The 18,273-nt window shown below is 35.7% G+C and overlaps 1 protein-coding gene across 1 annotated transcript; it reads right to left on the bottom strand.

Moving 5' to 3' along the window:
• Positions 1-1,483: 1,483 nt before the first annotated feature.
• On the bottom strand, positions 1,484-9,729 carry LOC139140614 (synaptobrevin-like). The gene is made up of 5 exons (XM_070710008.1): positions 9,581-9,729; positions 4,003-4,157; positions 2,953-3,017; positions 2,768-2,831; positions 1,484-1,840 (listed from the first exon to the last, which is right to left on the bottom strand). Exons 1-5 carry the CDS (start codon positions 9,586-9,588, stop codon positions 1,824-1,826), a joined length of 309 nt encoding a protein of 102 aa, XP_070566109.1. The 5' UTR covers positions 9,589-9,729; the 3' UTR covers positions 1,484-1,823.
• Positions 9,730-18,273: the final 8,544 nt, after the last annotated feature.

Genomic DNA, 18,273 nt, shown 5'->3' on the forward strand with positions numbered 1-18,273 from the left:
TAGCGCGGAGAGCAAATAGGATCAGTTGGTGTCCGTAGTCTGTAATATGTCCGTCAACTGGAAAAACTTTATTCAAGAGAATGTGCTCGTTTGAAACTTATGCAAGTGCAATAAAAGTATGAAAATGGTCAAATTTTAACAATTAAGGAACAAGAGAACTGTCTCATTAACTGTCTTTTAATAGGGTATGCCATTTATGCATGCACAAAGTGTGTCACATGAAATCCGATGGGGTATACTACTTGAAACAATTTGAGCAGATTGTGATATCCAGACCACTGATGAATAAGAAACTTAATTTGGCATAAAACTTCTCATGACATGAGTTATGTAAATTTTAGCTGATGGTACCCGAAATGATTCTATGCTGTATTGGTACCATTTAAAATTCCTCATACAGATTTGACAATCACTTATGAGTACTTCCATGTAGTAGAGAGTATCACCAACATCTAGACTAGCTGCAGAACCACACCAACATTCCTTTATCATATAGCAAGTCGTAAATTTTTACAATCAATAGGTTGGTTTACAGTAATTCTAATTTGAGACAGTAGAAAATAAGGGAGAATCCTGACGATTGAATTTTATTCGAAGACTTTATCTGCTCATGGCATGTGTAAATATGTTAACTTACAACAAAAATTTTAAATAAACAATAAGGACGTGTGAATCATTTTTACATTTCAAAGGCAAACATTACCTTCCTTCTATGAATGTGTGTATACTCCAGTACAGATGACATTTCAAATATCGTAGCAAATTTGCAAAACAGCTTTTATGATATAAAAATAAATGGGGAACAATTTAAGACCTTACTTAAAACTTCTGTATGGTGAACAGTTTGCAAATTCCCAGGGTAAAGGAAGACACCACTAACCAGGATTCGTTGGCATGATTATTTCTAGTTTGGCAGTGTACACTAAAAAAACGCAAAGGCTCGTCTCCAAAGATGGAGAATTCGTCCATTTTGTGCCTGTGTTTATGGCCCCACATACTAAGGGTCCATGCATGTCAATGCTGACAACATTGCATTTTTATGGTTTACATCAAAACTGTGGTTCATACCGGTATAAAGAACAATCCTTCTCCAAGTAACTTATAAAGCCTTGTATTATTATTTCATGGCGGACTTCATACCTGTCCATATACATTACAGAATAGGAAAAATAAATAAACGTACTGATCGCTTAGGAAAAGTAAATTATTTTATTAGAAAAATTAGAATTTCTCTTTGAAATGCATACAGCATGATTGGCACCCATACAAAGTTTTGAGACTATATATATATATATATATATATATATTATATATATATATATATATATATATATATATATATATATATATATATATATATATAGTCTCAAAACTTTGTATGGGTGCCAATCATATATATATATATATATATATATATATATATATATATATATATATATATATATATATATATATATATATATATAGTTTTCTTTTCCTACGCGATCGGTACTTTTCCTACGCGATCAGTACGTTTACTTATTATGTTTGTATTTGCAAACTGAACTAAATTGTGAGTTATTTACAGTATGAATCAATGTTCCACTCTGAGCTTATAATATTCCAAATATTTCGAGGAGACGAAGCCCTTTTTCTACATTATGTCCACTGCAATCACTTATCTCGAACTGTCCACTGTAACATTTACAATGTTTTCTTCAGCAATTAAGTATTTACGAGAGAAAATTTATGGTAAAATGGCATTTTATAAACTTCATCGTCTCTCAGGCATGTCCAGACATAATGGTGTGTCATTGCCCACCATTGCCACTATCATTGTGCTATCACGGCTTGGTCGCCACTGAGAAAGAAAAAAAAATGTCATTAATGCAAATAAACATATTCTGTCTGTAAATGCTTAGCGTTTAAAGCCTTACTTCTTTCTTGTTTTACACCTGTAAATGTTTGTTGTACCCTTTCGCATATACTTTGCCCATTTTTCCTGTCTTTCGCCCAGCGAAGAGATGTATTCAGTGCTCTGATAAAGTTTGTGTGCGATGTGTTAGAGCGAGTGCTTCATGAACTCTACAGCGTGTGTGTGTGTGTGTGTGTGTGTGTGTGTGTGTGTGTGTGTGCGCGCAGGGGAGGGGTCGCAGCCAGAAATATTGTAACAATCTTAGCTAGGTTATGGAAGCACTTTTTAAGGGAGGGGAGTTTGCTGAGCCACTTTGACTGCGATTTCTCTGTTAGGTAACTGGGTGCAGTTCATTTTGAGTTCGAATCCTATCGGAAATCTACTGAAGTATTATAGAAAAAGACTGAACAAAAAGACGCCTCTAGCCATGAAGCATCATCAAGTCAGCATTCAGTAATTGCTTTCTTTAACGTACAATACCGGTTAATGGCATGATAAAGTACGGGCAGTAAAGGACAATGCAAATTTCAGATATGACATTCCTGCAAAGTTCGAAGGGAATTTAGACGGCAGCGTAATTTTCGAGAAAGTTTCCTTTTTGAGTAAAATACAATCAACTGGGAAGTGACCACTACAAAAGGAGTGGTGTTAGTGTGCAGTTTTCTGTGCAATGTATCGCTTATTATAAAAATTAATATCTTAATCTCTTTAATCTTAGTTAAACCCTTAATTACTATGATCTAGCCATAATCATATTGTTATCGATAGACTATTTAATATGAAATTATGTATGTATAGGTTCACTATGCTACAATTGTAAACATAGAAAAGACCTTTGCAGGAATTAACATACCACCAGAGGATTGTACTTACGGACAATAATCACGACAATGACAAAAACGGTAACCAATCCCAGCAATATGAGTATGCAACGCATCTGAATTGAAAAGAAATTAATAATCAAACAAAATTAGATTATAGAAGTAGTTATAGTTATAGTAGTTATAGTTGTAGCAGTAGTAGTAGTAGTAGATGTAAAACCTGATGGTTATTGTTACCTTGCATTTTTTCTTCGTGCTCTTCCTCTTCACTTTAAATTGTTGGGCAGAAGCTTCCACGCATTCTTATTTGAAAAAACAATGGTTACAACAAGTCAGAAAAAAGAAAAATTTACAATATCTCAAAAGTCACACTTAAAATACAAAGAAAAAGGTATTAAGGATGGCACTACTGAAATATCAGTGACCATAATTATAATGTTGTCGCCGTAACTCTATACATGATGATATATATTTTGCCAAATGGATTCCCATAGTCCCCTTTACCATAAAAAGTTATCTATCATATAATAATAATAAGGGCACGTCATTAATGATAATAAGGGCACATCATTAATAATAATAATGGCACATCATTTTGTGTCACCCCAGGACTTAAGAGAAAACGGTCGTCAACTAGCAGTAATTAAAGCATTTCACCTAGCTTACAAAATCTGAACTGCAAAATTAGTCTTCAAATTCTACACTGAGGAGAGTAAATGGTACATGTTGTTCGAGAGTTGATTAAAATGTTTATACTTGTTTACAAAATGATGAGAACAGAACAAATTACCCAAAAACGTGCTGCTGACATGGAAAAATTAAGTTTCTGTCGGTTTATAATTTTAAATTTTCTGCTTTCTACGAACAGATATATTTTCATTGCCGAAAAAGGATAATTATGCTAAAAAGTGTAATAATTTAGAATGCACTAGGTTCGATAAAAAACTTTGCCCAGAGTGTCTTTGTTTGTTTGTTTGTTTGTTTATCATCAGACAAAAACAATGTTGAGTAAAACAGAGAATCTGATAATATCTATCAATAGTTATTCTTTGAGGGAAAAATTTAGCAATGACCAGACTGGATTTAGTTGAAAACATGTTTTGTGAATTTCGATTAACTTGCAGAGAAGGAAATTTCCTCAAATTCCATTTTTGTTTGTAGGTCATCCGTCAATAATGGATGATAGTCTGAATATTGAACCCTACAGAGACAATCAGCAAAATGTTACTTAAGCTTGGTAAAATATGATTAAATGATAATTTCTTGTTCTGATTATGTTTATTTTACCTGATCTGTCCTCAAGATTAGTCAGCATTTCTCCTTCATTAATAAATCGGTCAACACACATTCTTAGCATGCCATGGGTCTCATCAACTAAACCCTCGAGATATCGAATGTCCTGGTCTTGTATGTCGGAGGAATCTGTCTGTGTACTTCTTGCTCTGGAAAACATGGTGTAATGTATAGCAGAAATTGAATATGGAACGACTAAGTGAAGATTTTCACTTATTTTACAGGATGCATCTATGCGTAGCTTGCAAAGTTCGTGACTCTTCAGGTATTGCTAACACGATTGGAACTAATTTTGGATAATTTGATCTTCACATTGTTCAAATTTCTCAAAAGTGTGAGGTGCCCTACAGCTGAATGTTGCAATATTACAAATTACTCATAAAAACAAGTGTGAAACTTAAAAGAAAAGCAGATGATATTACATTTGCAGATTAAATCGACATAACTTCACCGTCCCATTATCCCAAATTAGTTCGAATTATGTTTGCTTAAGGTAAGTTCGGTAGGCAAGATTTATAATTTCTACTACATTGATACTATTGCTTACTGACAGCTTTCAAAAACATATTATGTAGTGCAAATACATAATACACATAAAATGTATTTTAAAACGGAGGGTGACAAATAATAATATGTAAGACAGTGGCAGAATAATGTTCTACAATGTCAAAAAGAGCTCCTTCCAACTCTTGCAATTTTGCAGTGAGCTGTATAAAAGCTGTTGCAGATCTGCAATATGGCATCAAAATAGTTCAAATAAACAGAATTATGCAAAGTAAATAAACAATTTATCAGGTCTTAGGAACAAATAGAAAATGGCAATAACAATAGGGTCAGGTTGGACCAATGTTCAGTGGTGGTACCTGGGGTCTGGAATAGTTTGGTGCCGAAACCCTGATTTTTGGTCGAACCAAAACATTTCGGCCCCAAAATAGTTCTTGGTGGTATCTGTATCTTCAAAGCTTACTGAATCAGGATCTGCATGATCTATGCCACCCTGGCACCCTTGGGCATTTTAATATGTTCAAGATGGCCGCCAAGATGGCCGCCAAAACAAGTAGACGGTAACATCTCGGGTAACATCTCAGCTCTATGGGATGCTATACAAGTTATTTTATGTCATTTACCAGGTAAACAGGGCCAGGGAATATATTTCTTCCATTGCCCAACATGTGCAACTCTTAAGGATGGCATCATGCAGATCCAGATTCAGTAGGCTTTGAAGATACAAACACCACAAAGAACCATTGTGGGGCCGAAATTTGTGGGTTTGTGCCTTGGCACCAAACTATACCCTACCAGCATGGTACATCCGTCGAGATTGACTCAAAGTATGATCAGGTAAGGTTGTCACATTACTGTTGTGAGTCAAGGCCAGGTATGTTGTCACTTGAGAAACGGAAATGTCATCTGTCGATACAACATCTCTTTATCTACCATAGAACTTCTTAATTAGTTCACTTATCTACTTTCAATGAATCCCTGTGTCTCCAATATGTTTGGTTTGTGACTCTTCAGGTATTGCTAACACGATTGGAACTAATTTGGGATAATTTGATCTTCATATGTTCAAATTTCTCAAAAGTGTGAGGTGCCCTATAGCTGAATATGGCAATATTACAAATTACTCATAAAAAACAAGTGTGAAACTTAAAAGAAAAGCAGAGATGAGATTACATTTGCAGATTAAATCGACATTACTTCACCATCCAATTATCCCAAATTAGTTCTAATTATGTTTGCTTAAGGTAAGTTGGGTAGGCAAGATTTATAATTTCTACTACATTGATACTATTGCTTACTGACAGCTTTCAAAAACATATTATGTAGTGCAAATACATAATACACATAAAATGTATTTTAAAACGGAGGGTGACAAATAATAATATGTAAGACAGTGGCAGAATAATGTTCTACAATGTCAAAAAGAGCTCCTTCCAACTCTTGCAATTTTGCAGTGAGCTGTATAAAAGCTGTTGCAGATCTGCAATATGGCATCAAAATAGTTCAAATAAACAGAATTATGCAAAGTAAATAAACAATTTATCAGGTCTTAGGAACAAATAGAAAATGGCAATAACAATAGGGTCAGGTTGGACCAATGTTCAGTGGTGGTACCTGGGGTCTGGAATAGTTTGGTGCCGAAACCCTGATTTTTGGTCGAACCAAAACATTTCGGCCCCAAAATAGTTCTTGGTGGTATCTGTATCTTCAAAGCTTACTGAATCAGGATCTGCATGATCTATGCCACCCTGGCACCCTTGGGCATTTTAATATGTTCAAGATGGCCGCCAAGATGGCCGCCAAAACATGTAGATGGTAACATCTCAGCTCTATGAGATGCTATACAAGTTATTTTGATGTCATTTACCAGGTAAACAGGGCCAGGGAATTTATTTCTTCCATTGCCCAACATGTGCAACTCTTAAGGATGGCATCATGCAGATCCAGATTCAGTAGGCTTTGAAGATACACAAACCACCAAGAACCATTGCGGGGCCGAAATTTGTGGGTTTTGTGCCTTGGCACCAAACTATACCCTGCCAGCATGGTACATCCGTCGAGATTGACTCAAAGTATGATCAGGTAAGGCTATCACATTACTGTTGTGAGTCAAGGCCAGGTATGCTGTCACTTGAGAAACGGAAATGTCATCTGTCGATACAACATCTCTTTATCTACCATAGAACTTCTTAAATTAGTTAACTTATCTACTTTCAATGAATCCCTGTGTCTCCAATATGTTTGGCTTTCTTTGTATTGGCTGCTATGGAACAGCGTTTCTTCCCTTTTTTTCACCTCGGATGACCTATTCTTAGGTTTGCCATAACTGGAACATTTGACATTTATATTCCTTTCAACAATAACACAAATGACTGTACAAATAATTGGTTCTGTCGATTAGCTAAGTACTGGGTACTTCACGTATTAAATTGCAGCTGATACAGGAAGACGAGGGCCGTAGACTGACTAAATTCCCAAGGGGCAGAACCTAGCTTAGCTCGGATTTGGGTAATTTATATAAATCTACATATGTTGCATACTATTTGCATTAATTATCAAACAACACTGAATGTAGTAATTATTTTGTCTACGCATCCGCTGAATGTACATAATGGTCATTGCGAAAACTAAGCTATGACAATGATATAGTCCATGTGTGTGACATCAAGTAAACGCAGCTAATACCAATTGATGAAAAAACAAAAACATTTTGATGAAGTTCAATATTTTTGGCCAAAGTTTATAAAAATCACACTTCAATGACTTTGATCTGGAATCTTTCCTCTACGGCTATCATAGTTATAAAAGTCTTCATTATGATTTTTTTCAATTATGATTAGGATTAATTTTTGGTAGAGCTGTACACCTGTTAAAATTACTTGCAGGTTTCAAAGGGGTTCTAAAAATTTCAAAAAGCTAAGAGTAAGCCTTTTCTTGTTTTAACGGATTGTTATTTTGGGCAAATATATATAAGTTTTCACTTAGAGTTCCACAACCGTATCATTATCCTGCGGTTTTTAACTCTTTCGACTATAGTTCTGTTTGATGATCCAACACCATTTTTTCACCTGCGTCCTAAATTTGTTTTAGGAGGGTTATCGGAGCAAAGGCATCGTACAGAACAAGTAAATATTATATTTTTCAGTCAAAAGTGATAAATCAACATGATGCTCTGCAGTCGAAAAACCATTGTGTAAAATATCTTTCCCGCATATGTGACATCACTGATAATTCACGGCAGGTGAGCGTCCCCAATCTTAAGAGTCCCCAATTTAGAACTTGTCTCTCTGTATAAGGAAATCGTTTGGTTCTAATTATTTCTTGTGATGTGTAAATAGTGTTATGACATTGCAAGTTAACTCTAGGTCAATTGAAACTTGCCCGATGAAACAGTTCTTGTCGGAGGGGCTCTTCTTTTATCTAAGGCAAAAAAGACTGTGAGGCTAGGATAACAGTACCTACCCTGTAGTAATTTTTACGCTGCCAACCGTAAATGTTTAAGAGCCAACAACGGTAAGTTACGTAAAAAGCCAGTAAAATAACATAGCAATCAGGCATCGATAAAGTGAAATGTGAAAAGTAGTGAAATGAAATGTGAAATGAGCTAGGTGACGTGGAAGCCACCGCCTTATTTTGAACCATTAATAAAGGACTACCAGTCAACAAGGATCCGTATTGAATGTATCTGCAGCATCGAATATGCTAATACAATGGTCCGCAGCTGAACTGAAAGCAATTCCAATCTTAGACTATCTACCGTTGTGCAGCTGGACGATCGCAAAATAAAAAGTGGTCCATACCAATAACTCTACATAGGATTTTTTCATTTCGCTTGATCGATTTCAAAAATCAAATTCGAAATTTGCTTATTGCAGAGTGGCAATCAATCACCAGAAGCAACATTTCACTGTTAAGAAGACTGCCAAATTATCAAACATTAAAGTACTCTAATGGCCACAGATCTCATGGGCCAAAATATACAATTCACAAAAAGGGAATTGTCTAACGAAATGCTTTCTACTCAAACAGAGCAGCATCGATAGAAAGAACAGGATAACCTTCGATGAACTCTTGATCTTTCACTTCCACATTCCAACACGGAACCTCAAACACTGCAAATTTACCTGTAGCTCAGCCGCTACTTGAAATGTGTATTTTAGATGCCTTGTAGTTAAATAGCCGCTTTCTCTGTCCGACTCCAGCTTAAATGCATAAGGTTGTTTGACGCCTGGCTCCGTCTATATAATAATAATACATGTTCAGGAGCAGATAGCTAAGTTTACAAGAGATGGTGGCACTAATTCCTCGCTGTCTTATCTGCTTGGCTTGATCAATATGATTTCATTGCGTTTCGACTACTATTTGCATGGAAAGTCATGTTGGAATGTTAAATATGAAAAGTTGTCTTTCACAAAATGAACTTGGTTCTCAGAATGTTCTAAAAGGAATACAGACATATATCAGGTATTTACGACGTGGCATCTGTAGCTTATCGTTATGTAATCAGCCCCAAAGTCTGTCGGCTTAAATAATTAAACCTTGTCATGGTCATTGTCTTCCTGACAGCCTAAGGTTGGCACATATTTCTAATGTCCGAGATAATAACATGATTGTTTATAATGACGAAAGTTGAATAATTATTTTACATAAATAAGACATACTTTTCAAATTAATGTACGGTCTCATAAATGGAAACACTGGAATACAGAAATAATTCATCTTGTTCGTTCGATCACCAGGACCATGTACACGGCTGCAAACTGTTGCACCTATACATGGAAGTAGTCGATCTTTGGCGGCGACACATGCATCAATTTTGCACTTTGTTTATCGGGCAGGTGCAGAGATTTTAATCACTGAATTTTACCGAATAAAATAAGTAAAATTTCCGAAGTCATGGGATTGAATGCCCCAAACAACCAGTCTTTTAACTGACAGTACGTTCCATTGCTAAGGGAAGAACTAAATGACAAAGCTTGGTAGCAGGAGGTGTAAACAATGCATTGGTGCAAAGGGTTTTGCTGTTACTGGTGATCAAGGGTGCGTCTAGGTCTGTAACTGTACTTACCGGGACATACTGGTGGGTTTCAAGGAGTGGTAATTATTACATTGACGATAGCGATGATGACGCTATTGCTATAGTCTGTCTAGTCTCTCCCAAAGTATGCTGGATAATCAAGGGGACACACCCGACAAGGTTACGTTTGCTCCACGGTACACCGCCAGCCAGATCTGCAGCCAGGCAAAGGGTCAGGAGGGCAACATATTGATTTATTAAGGTAGTATGCACCTCGAAAGTGAAAGAATTAAACTTCTGCTCAATCTTTCTTCAATGAAGCTTTCGACCATTCCCTTAGCAATTCAAAATTAAAATTAGGTTCACCGTGCAAAATTTGGTACTAGAGAGACAAATTACCTAAGATTTCCGGATGTTTGAAATTCAAAATGGTCGCCATTCCTGAGCTAACTCTATGGGGTAATAATTTTCGATTTCAAAAACTAAGACGATGAAAAGGTTTACTGTAAAGTGAGCTTCCACAAGTGGTGGACCAGAAAAGAATTGGAAAAGATTCAGAGTCCGAATATCTGTCCCAGAAATGCGTTCTACCTTAATTGTAACAAATAAATATTACACTAAATTACAAACTTAACTTCACCAACTTCAACTGAGTGTACCTACAACTTGTATTCTCTATATATTTTCACAGTACTTTAAAGAAAATATATTGAGCACCTCTAATCTCTCCACTATTTATCGCAACATTGTGTCACGAAGTTCATCTTTTACTTTATAAGCTAATAACGAGTCTTAGAAATCAAAAAGCAGCATTTTTTTCATATGTTATAAAGCAGGCAGCCCCACGAGACACGGGAAAAGAAGAAATCGGATGTTTTTGAGTCCAAGGTGCAGTAAATCGTATACATGTTCGTACATGTTATATCCAAACAACGGCTTATGTAGTAATACGTAATGAAGTGTAAGGGTTGGCAGATGCTGACCGTTTTCTTTTAATACTATAAAAAGCTAGCAAGGGGGAAGCTATGGTGAAGCTCGTTTTATAAAATGTTTTAATATGTAGTATCTGTGCATTGAGATATTCGATACTCTCGATGGTGCCTAAGGTATTTGTGCATTGTTATCGCTTCTATTCTTAAGAGTACCAAGTAGACGGAAGAGTTTGCATATATTTTATTAGGTGTAAAGTTTTCATTTCAAAGTCAACGTCATCACGGCAATGAATGTATAATACATGAAATGCAAGCATTTCTATAGTACATTTCTATATTTACATTTCTACATCTACTGTTTTGCTCGTTTTATTGTGTAGACTTGATATTGTTCCTGATATTTGCAATCAAATAGTATAACCGACTTTCACAATAGCACAAACATTTAGGTAGCATTGGTACCTCCGTGATTCTTATAAGTTGGTTGTATGTGTTGGGGGAGTGGTTACAGAGTATGCAGTGTTGGCTGATTAAACAGTTTGATTATAAAGACAAGTTCAACAACTCGAAAAACACACTATGGCGATTTGCGTCAATTTTGTTTCAAGTCTACAGGCATAATGCAGCAATGACGTGACCATGATTTGTCCCAATATGTCTGCTAGTCTGCAATTTTTGTGTTCCGGTATTTTCATGTGTAGTGCAATAATAAACCATCCTCGAACTGATTTCTTTCAAAATTGGTGAAACTTGAAAATGCAACTGTTTTTCGGATTGTTGAATATGCAAACTATACGCTATTGTGCAAAGTGTTGTGTCAGTCCATTGATTCTACGGTGGCCCAATTATCTGTAATGATAGTTTGATATTCAAAAGATATAAGCTTGAGTAGTGCTAACGTTTATCTAAATTTGCTTGTTTAATGTTAATAATTGACATTAATAAATGTTGGCCTTAGACATTAGCAAAGGTGAGCTTATTTTCAGATGCCAGTGTGAATTAAGAAGACAGACTAACAAAAACATGCAACGGCGCTTCTCCAAACATGGAGAATGCGTCCGTTTTGTGCCTGTGTTTATCGTCCCACATAGTTACTAAGGGTCCATTCATGTCAATATTGACAACATTATATATTTTGTTGTTTGCATCAAAACTTGTTCACATAAAGAACTCCTATCCTTACCCTAGTAACTTCTAAAGCCGTGTCTTAGCTTTTTTAAGTATTATTATCATTTCTTAATGTCGGTTCATACTTATCCATATACATTACAGAACAGGAAAAAATACATAAATGCACTGATCGTGCAGGAAAAGACAAACTAGAAATGCTCTTGGAAATATAAATAGCATAATTGGCACCAATGCAATGTTTTGAGACAATATATGTATTTGCATACCGAGCTCAATTGTCAATTATTTACTAGTATGAATCAATGTTCCACTCTGAGCTTATAATATTCCAAATATTTCGAAGAGACGAATCCCTTCTCCATTGGATCCACTACAATCAATGATCTCGAACGGTACACTGTAAAGTTCGGAACGCCGGAACTCAAGTCATTTACATTTTTTCTTTAGCAATTAAGTATTTATGAGAGAAAATTGATGGAAAATGACATTTCAAAAAGTTCATCGTCTCTCAGGTATGTCCAGACATAATGGTGTGTTATTGCCCACCATGGTCACTATCATTATGCTATCACGGCTTTGTCGTCACTGAGAAAGAAAAAAATAAAATATGTCATTAATGCAAATAAACATACATTTGCTTTCTATCTTTAAATGTTTAGCGTTTAAAGCCTTACCTCTTCCTTGTTTTACACCCGAAAAATGTTGTTGCACCCTTTCGCATATATTTTGCTCATTATTGCTGTCTTTCGCCTAGCAGAACGATATATTCATTGCTCTGATAAAGTGTGTGCGCGATACGTGATAGCCTAGCGAGTGTGTGAGAGCGAGTGCTTCACGAACTCTACAGCGTATGTGGAAAGGTCGCTGTCAGAACCAGATATGAACTGAAAATGCTCACGTGTTTCATTATATATTGCAGTTATGTGTAAATTTGAACCTTTGCCACATGTTTGCAACTTCATTGAAAGTATTATGATCAACATAATGAAGAATAATCACCGCCGATTAATTCTAAAACGTCATGAAGTATACATATATGTAATTAGCTGAAATAAAAATATTAAAGTTCTTTGACTGCTGTCATTGTATCACCATTTTATATAGCAAGTGTAATTACCGTTGGCCAAGTCCTTCAAGCCATATATGCCGAGCTGTGAAAGCTCATTTGATATGCAAATTATAAATTAGCTGACATGAAAATGTGAAATGACTTTCGATATTGTTTTAACCAGGTATAATCATCAATGTACTTAGCATATTTTGCCAACTTTGATCAAGTCAATCCCAGTATATATCCCTAATAAGCAAAGTTCATTAAATATGTAAATTGGGAATTGACTTAAGTAAAATGCTTAATGATTGTCAATAATGTTGTATCATGGTATCTGCAATATATGTAGCAAGTTTTGTCAACTTTGGTCAAGTCAATTCAGATATATATCTCTAATTAGGAAAGTTCATTAAATATGCAAATTAGGAATTGGCTGAAGAGAAAATGCTTAATGACTTTCAATAATATTGTATTATGGTGTCTTTAATGTACATAGCAAGTTTCATCAATTTTGATCAAGTAAATTCAGATAAATATCCCTAATTATGAAAACTCATTTAATATGCAAATTAGGAATTGGCTGAAGTAAAAATGTCTTTTGACTTTCGATAATTTTATATCACAGTATCTTTGATGTGTATAGCAAGTTCCAACAACTACAATCAAGTTAATTCAGATATATCCCTAATTGGGAAAGTTCATTAAATATGCAAATTCGGAATTGGCTGAAGTAAAAATGCTTAAAGACTTTCAAAAATGTTGTATCATAGTAGCTCCAAATACATGTAGCACGTTTCATTAACGTCGGTCCAGTCAATTCAAATATATATCCCTAATTAGCAAAGTTCATTTAATGTGCAAATTAGGAATTGGCTAAAGTTAAAACGCTTAATGACTTTCAATAATGTTAAATAATAGTATCTTTAATATACATACCAAGTAAGGTCAATTTTGATCGAGTCAAATCAGACATATATCCCTAATTAGGAAAGTTCATTAAATATGCAAATTAGCAACTATCTTTCATGTAACCCCTTAATGGTTCCTACTGCTGATATATCTTGGTGTGATCAACATTTGTAGCAAATCTAATCAAATTTTGTGTAGTCGTTTTTAGTGTATATCAGTTTTTTCTAAAATCATTAATTATGCAAATGAGTAAAAAGTATGCAAGCCACAACCACCAAAAACTAATCACTTCTTGCCATTTGCTAACTGAATATATGTACTAGATTTGATTCTGATGTGACTAGCCGTTTTTGAGATATCGGACCAACAGACAGACAGATAGACAGACAGACACACGAACACACGGACACACGGACATCGCTGCGACATATTCTCACGTGTGTAAACACGTGAGCAAAAAATTCTAGCAACTTAACTCGGTCATTAAAGCATTCTTTTTTAAGGGAGGGGTTGGCCGAGCAGTTTGACTGTGATTTCTACGCTAGGTGACTGAGTGCCGTACGTTGTGAGTTCAAAAAACTGAAGAAAAAGACGCCTCTAAATGAAGGGAAAATTAATTTTGATAATAAGGCCCTAGCCATTTAGCATCATCAAGTCAGCGTTCAATAAGTGTTTTCTTTAAAGTACAGTACAGGTGAATGGTATGATAAAGTACAGGCATTAAAGGACAATGCAAATATTACATTTTCTGCAAAGTTTGATGAGAATAGAGGGGACAGTGTAATGTTCGAGAAAGTTTCCTTTTTGTGTAAAACACAATCAACAAGGGAACAGTGACTATTACAAAAGGGGTAAAATTCGTTGCTGTAAGTGTGCAGTTTTCTATTCAAAGTATCGCTTATATAAAAAATAATACTTTAATCTATTTAATATCACTTAAGCCCTTCATTGCCATGATCTGGCCCAAATTCATTGTTATCAATGGACAACTTTGCATGAAATTGTGGCATAGTGAACCTATACATACCTAATTTCATGTAAAGACCCAGGCTGAATTGCATTTGTAATAAAGCAGATTAATATTCCAAGGAATTTACATATCACAAGAGGATTGTACTTACAGACAATAATCATGACAATGATAAGAACGGTAACTGATCCCAGCAATACTATGCAACGCATCTGAATTGAAAAGAAATTAATAATCAAACAAAGTTAAATTATATGATACAATCCCCAATTTACCCAATCCAAATAGTACATTTAAGTAATAATCAAAATGGGTATCAAAAGCAATTCCTATATGAAAAATATCAAGACAGCATATTTATCAAGCATAAAAATTAACACGAAAAGGGATAAAAAGCAATTTTAGCATTTCTGACGATTTATTCATCTGAAGCATATAAACAAAGGAATTGTTAAGGTAAGGCTTTGTACTTATATTGTAAATTGGAGATTTTTTATTTTAGATTTAAAATGCACGTTACGATAGTTTCGCTACATTCGGTGGAATGATACAAATTTTTTATAACAGATCTTATCGACGGTAGAATTGAAGTACGTCGAAAGCACATTATAGCTACATTCAATGGAGAAATCATGCACATTTTCTTGAAGTTTCTACCCCTTCCACACTGTGAAGTTAAAGCGTATTCACCCTTACATTCCTTTTACAATACAGTGATAATAGAAATAATGCAAATTTAAGCAACTATATATCTTCGTCACAACTAGTTCCAAATTTTGCATTTTCATAGGAAAATGCCGATAAATTACCGTAAAAGAAACTCGCAATGCAATTCAAATTATATTGAACATTTTCAGATTTAACAAAAAGTGTCAATTGCATGTGAGTGTATGCTTCAGAATAACCAGCAAAACCCTACTTCTTTTGAAAGTATTAAGAAGTTCTTGCCAAGAAAAGTATATAGTGTCTTAGCAATAGCGATGAAACAAAGTGTTACACTATTAACTTTGTTCACAAAATAAATAATAAAGCCCAGTGAAGTTGACTGAAATTCACAAGGATAAGAGAGGATTTGCTTCATCTAACAAGATAAGTATTGAACAAAAACAAACAGCGCGGGCGAGCAGAAAGACGTTGGCAGAAAACCTGACAGATAATCCACAAACAAACGCGTAACCAGACGAAGAAAGCTGTTACAAAACTAGTTCTTTCAGCAAAACCCTCTTATTTCTGTCATAAGGTCAGTGAGAGTCAAATATTAAAGCAAATGTTCGGCATCATGCATAAATTACTGGGATTTAAGAAGGCCTCGCCACCAACATTTGTCCACGCAGTAAAACTTGCACTGCGTTTTCTAGACGTTTTTTTGTACAAAAGTTGAGACAGTCAAAGCCAGTCTGGATTGTTAAATGTCTCCCAGTCTTTGAGCTCAGTTCGTGGCTTTTGAGGCATGCCTGACTTTAATCCTATAAACGATGATATTGTGAAGAATACTATTCCAAGATCCACATGAAAGACGCGCCATGGAATTTGTTGATAGGATCCTTAGAATCATATTACTATACATCAAACAGAAATCATTCCCTTGCATCTGGCACATTCCCTTCTATCTTTAAAACAGCTCTTGTCAAACTACTGCTGAAAAACCATTTCTTGACCAAAATCAAGTCAAGATCTACACCGCCCTGTTTCAAACCTGCTTTTTGTATCTAAAATATTTGAAAGAAAATTATACCACAATTAAGTGTTCGTCTCACTCTAAACTAAACAGCCTTTTTGAACCCTTTTCACTCCGCATACAAACCACAACAAACAGACCAAAGCACTGAAACTGCTCTGTTTTAATATTACTGTTCACGATCTCCCGAATAACTAGCGAGAGGCCGTCGGGATACAGAAACAGTGTAGAGGCTCAAGGTTTCAAAGTTAACACCGTCGTTCACGGAAGGACTTGCCGCCATCGAACCATATTTCTACCTTCGTGCTGGGCTGCATCCATCTTGCACTACGTTCTTCCGCACTTTGTTATTTTTTTCAAACTACAGCTTCCACAGCTTGCTCTGTACACCAAGATTCTCCATCATGTATAACTGTTCACCGTCTCCTTTTTGGGAATAGCTAGCGAGGGGACGTCGGGATACAGAAACAGTTTAGACGCTCAAACTGACTAAACCCGGAGTTCGATTCAACCACGGTACAAAAAAACATGTGCACAGATGCGCATATGAATTAGTGTATTTCCATTCGCGTTTGCCACGTGCGTTTGTTCGTACAGGCATCACGTGATCCCTTGAGCGTACTGAGTGTGTAAATATTGCACGACCTTTTATTCAGGAGTAGGGCCATTCTGAACCTGATTACTGACCTTTATGCAGAATTAATGTCAAAGTGAATGACCTCTGTAACAGTAAATCGTCAGCGACATTCTGACCTCCTTGGATTCTGGTAAAATTACCATTCTCATACTCTCAGACTTATCTACTGCATTCGATACTTTCGATCACGACATCCTTTTCCAGCACTTGAACACACTTTTTGAATTTTTTGTACTGATCTATTCTGGTTTCAATCTTACCTCTCTGGCATTACTCGATTTGTAAGTAATAATGGCATACGATCTACTTCACCATGTATCTCTATCCCGTATTAGTTTTGTACACTGAACCTCCGTTCAAACTTCAAAGAAAGTAACATTATGGTTCCTACAGACAAAATGGACACTTTGAGATTGTTTTTCTCACTTGAAGAAGTCCCAAATCCCAATAACGTATAAATTTTGTGAAAGCCCTGATATTGGGAAATCCGACCGTCCACAGAGCACAGTCATTATTTGCATAATCGTCACGTGACAGGCGTTTTGCTTGAACCTGGCAAAATTGATTTTACCTCCCTTTCACGAACATGCTGCAAAATTGAACTTTGTGCATTGACAAGTCTTGGTAATATCCTTTTAATACGTGTCTGTGTTTTTGTCTGCAGTCTCCATTCAAATTATAAAGCGCGACAATTTCCATTCCTTGAAAGCACCTCAGTCTAACACCTTCAATGGTCCATAACAAACAAAAAAACACAAAAAACAAAGGCATCCCAATATCAGGGCTTTCAGAAAATATATACTTTATTAGGGTTTAGGAGTTCTTCAAGTGAGAAAAAAATATATATCTGAAAGTGTCTATTTTGTATATAGGATCCTTAACTCACCACTCTTTTACCGATGGCAATCAGTGGTACAAGGGGTCTATAATCACAGCTGAATCTGTGCAAACTTTACCACTGAAAACAAGCAGTAGATGACATCTGATAAACTCCAGTTGAATGACAGTTAAATGGAAGCTATACTGATATAATCAGCCAGACAATCTGAGAAATCATCTTTCACTCCATCAATACATCTGCGATTCTGATATAATGTTTGCCTCCAGTATAAAAAACCTAGGGTCACACTCAATTCTAACTTGAATATGTCTGAACACGAGCAGTATATTTGCAAACCTGCATACATTCAAATTAGAAAGACTAGGTCAGTCTATTCGTCACTCTTCTCTCCGCAAGCTACTCAAACCCTTGTTCCCTGCATTTGTTCTGTCTCTCTTGGACTGTTGTAACTGCCTGCTTTCTGGTTGCTCGATGAAACAGCTTCTGGACAAGTTGTGAAGAGTGTGAAATGCTGCCGGTTGCCTCATATGTAAACCTAAAATTGCAATCATGTCCAACCCCAGGCCCTCTTGCAAAAACTTCACTGGCCGCCTAT

Source organism: Ptychodera flava, chromosome 1, assembly GCF_041260155.1.
Source record: "Ptychodera flava strain L36383 chromosome 1, AS_Pfla_20210202, whole genome shotgun sequence".
Lineage (NCBI taxonomy): Eukaryota > Metazoa > Hemichordata > Enteropneusta > Ptychoderidae > Ptychodera > Ptychodera flava.

Bases quoted from the DNA above. Each gene is read 5' to 3' on its own strand.
- LOC139140614 (XM_070710008.1), bottom strand. The intron at 3,018-4,002 runs GTAAAATAAACA...TTTTCAAATAAG, and splicing joins TAATCTTGAGGACAGATCAG to AATGCGTGGAAGCTTCTGCC. The intron at 2,832-2,952 runs GTAACAATAACC...TTTTCAATTCAG, and splicing joins GCACGAAGAAAAAATGCAAG to ATGCGTTGCATACTCATATT.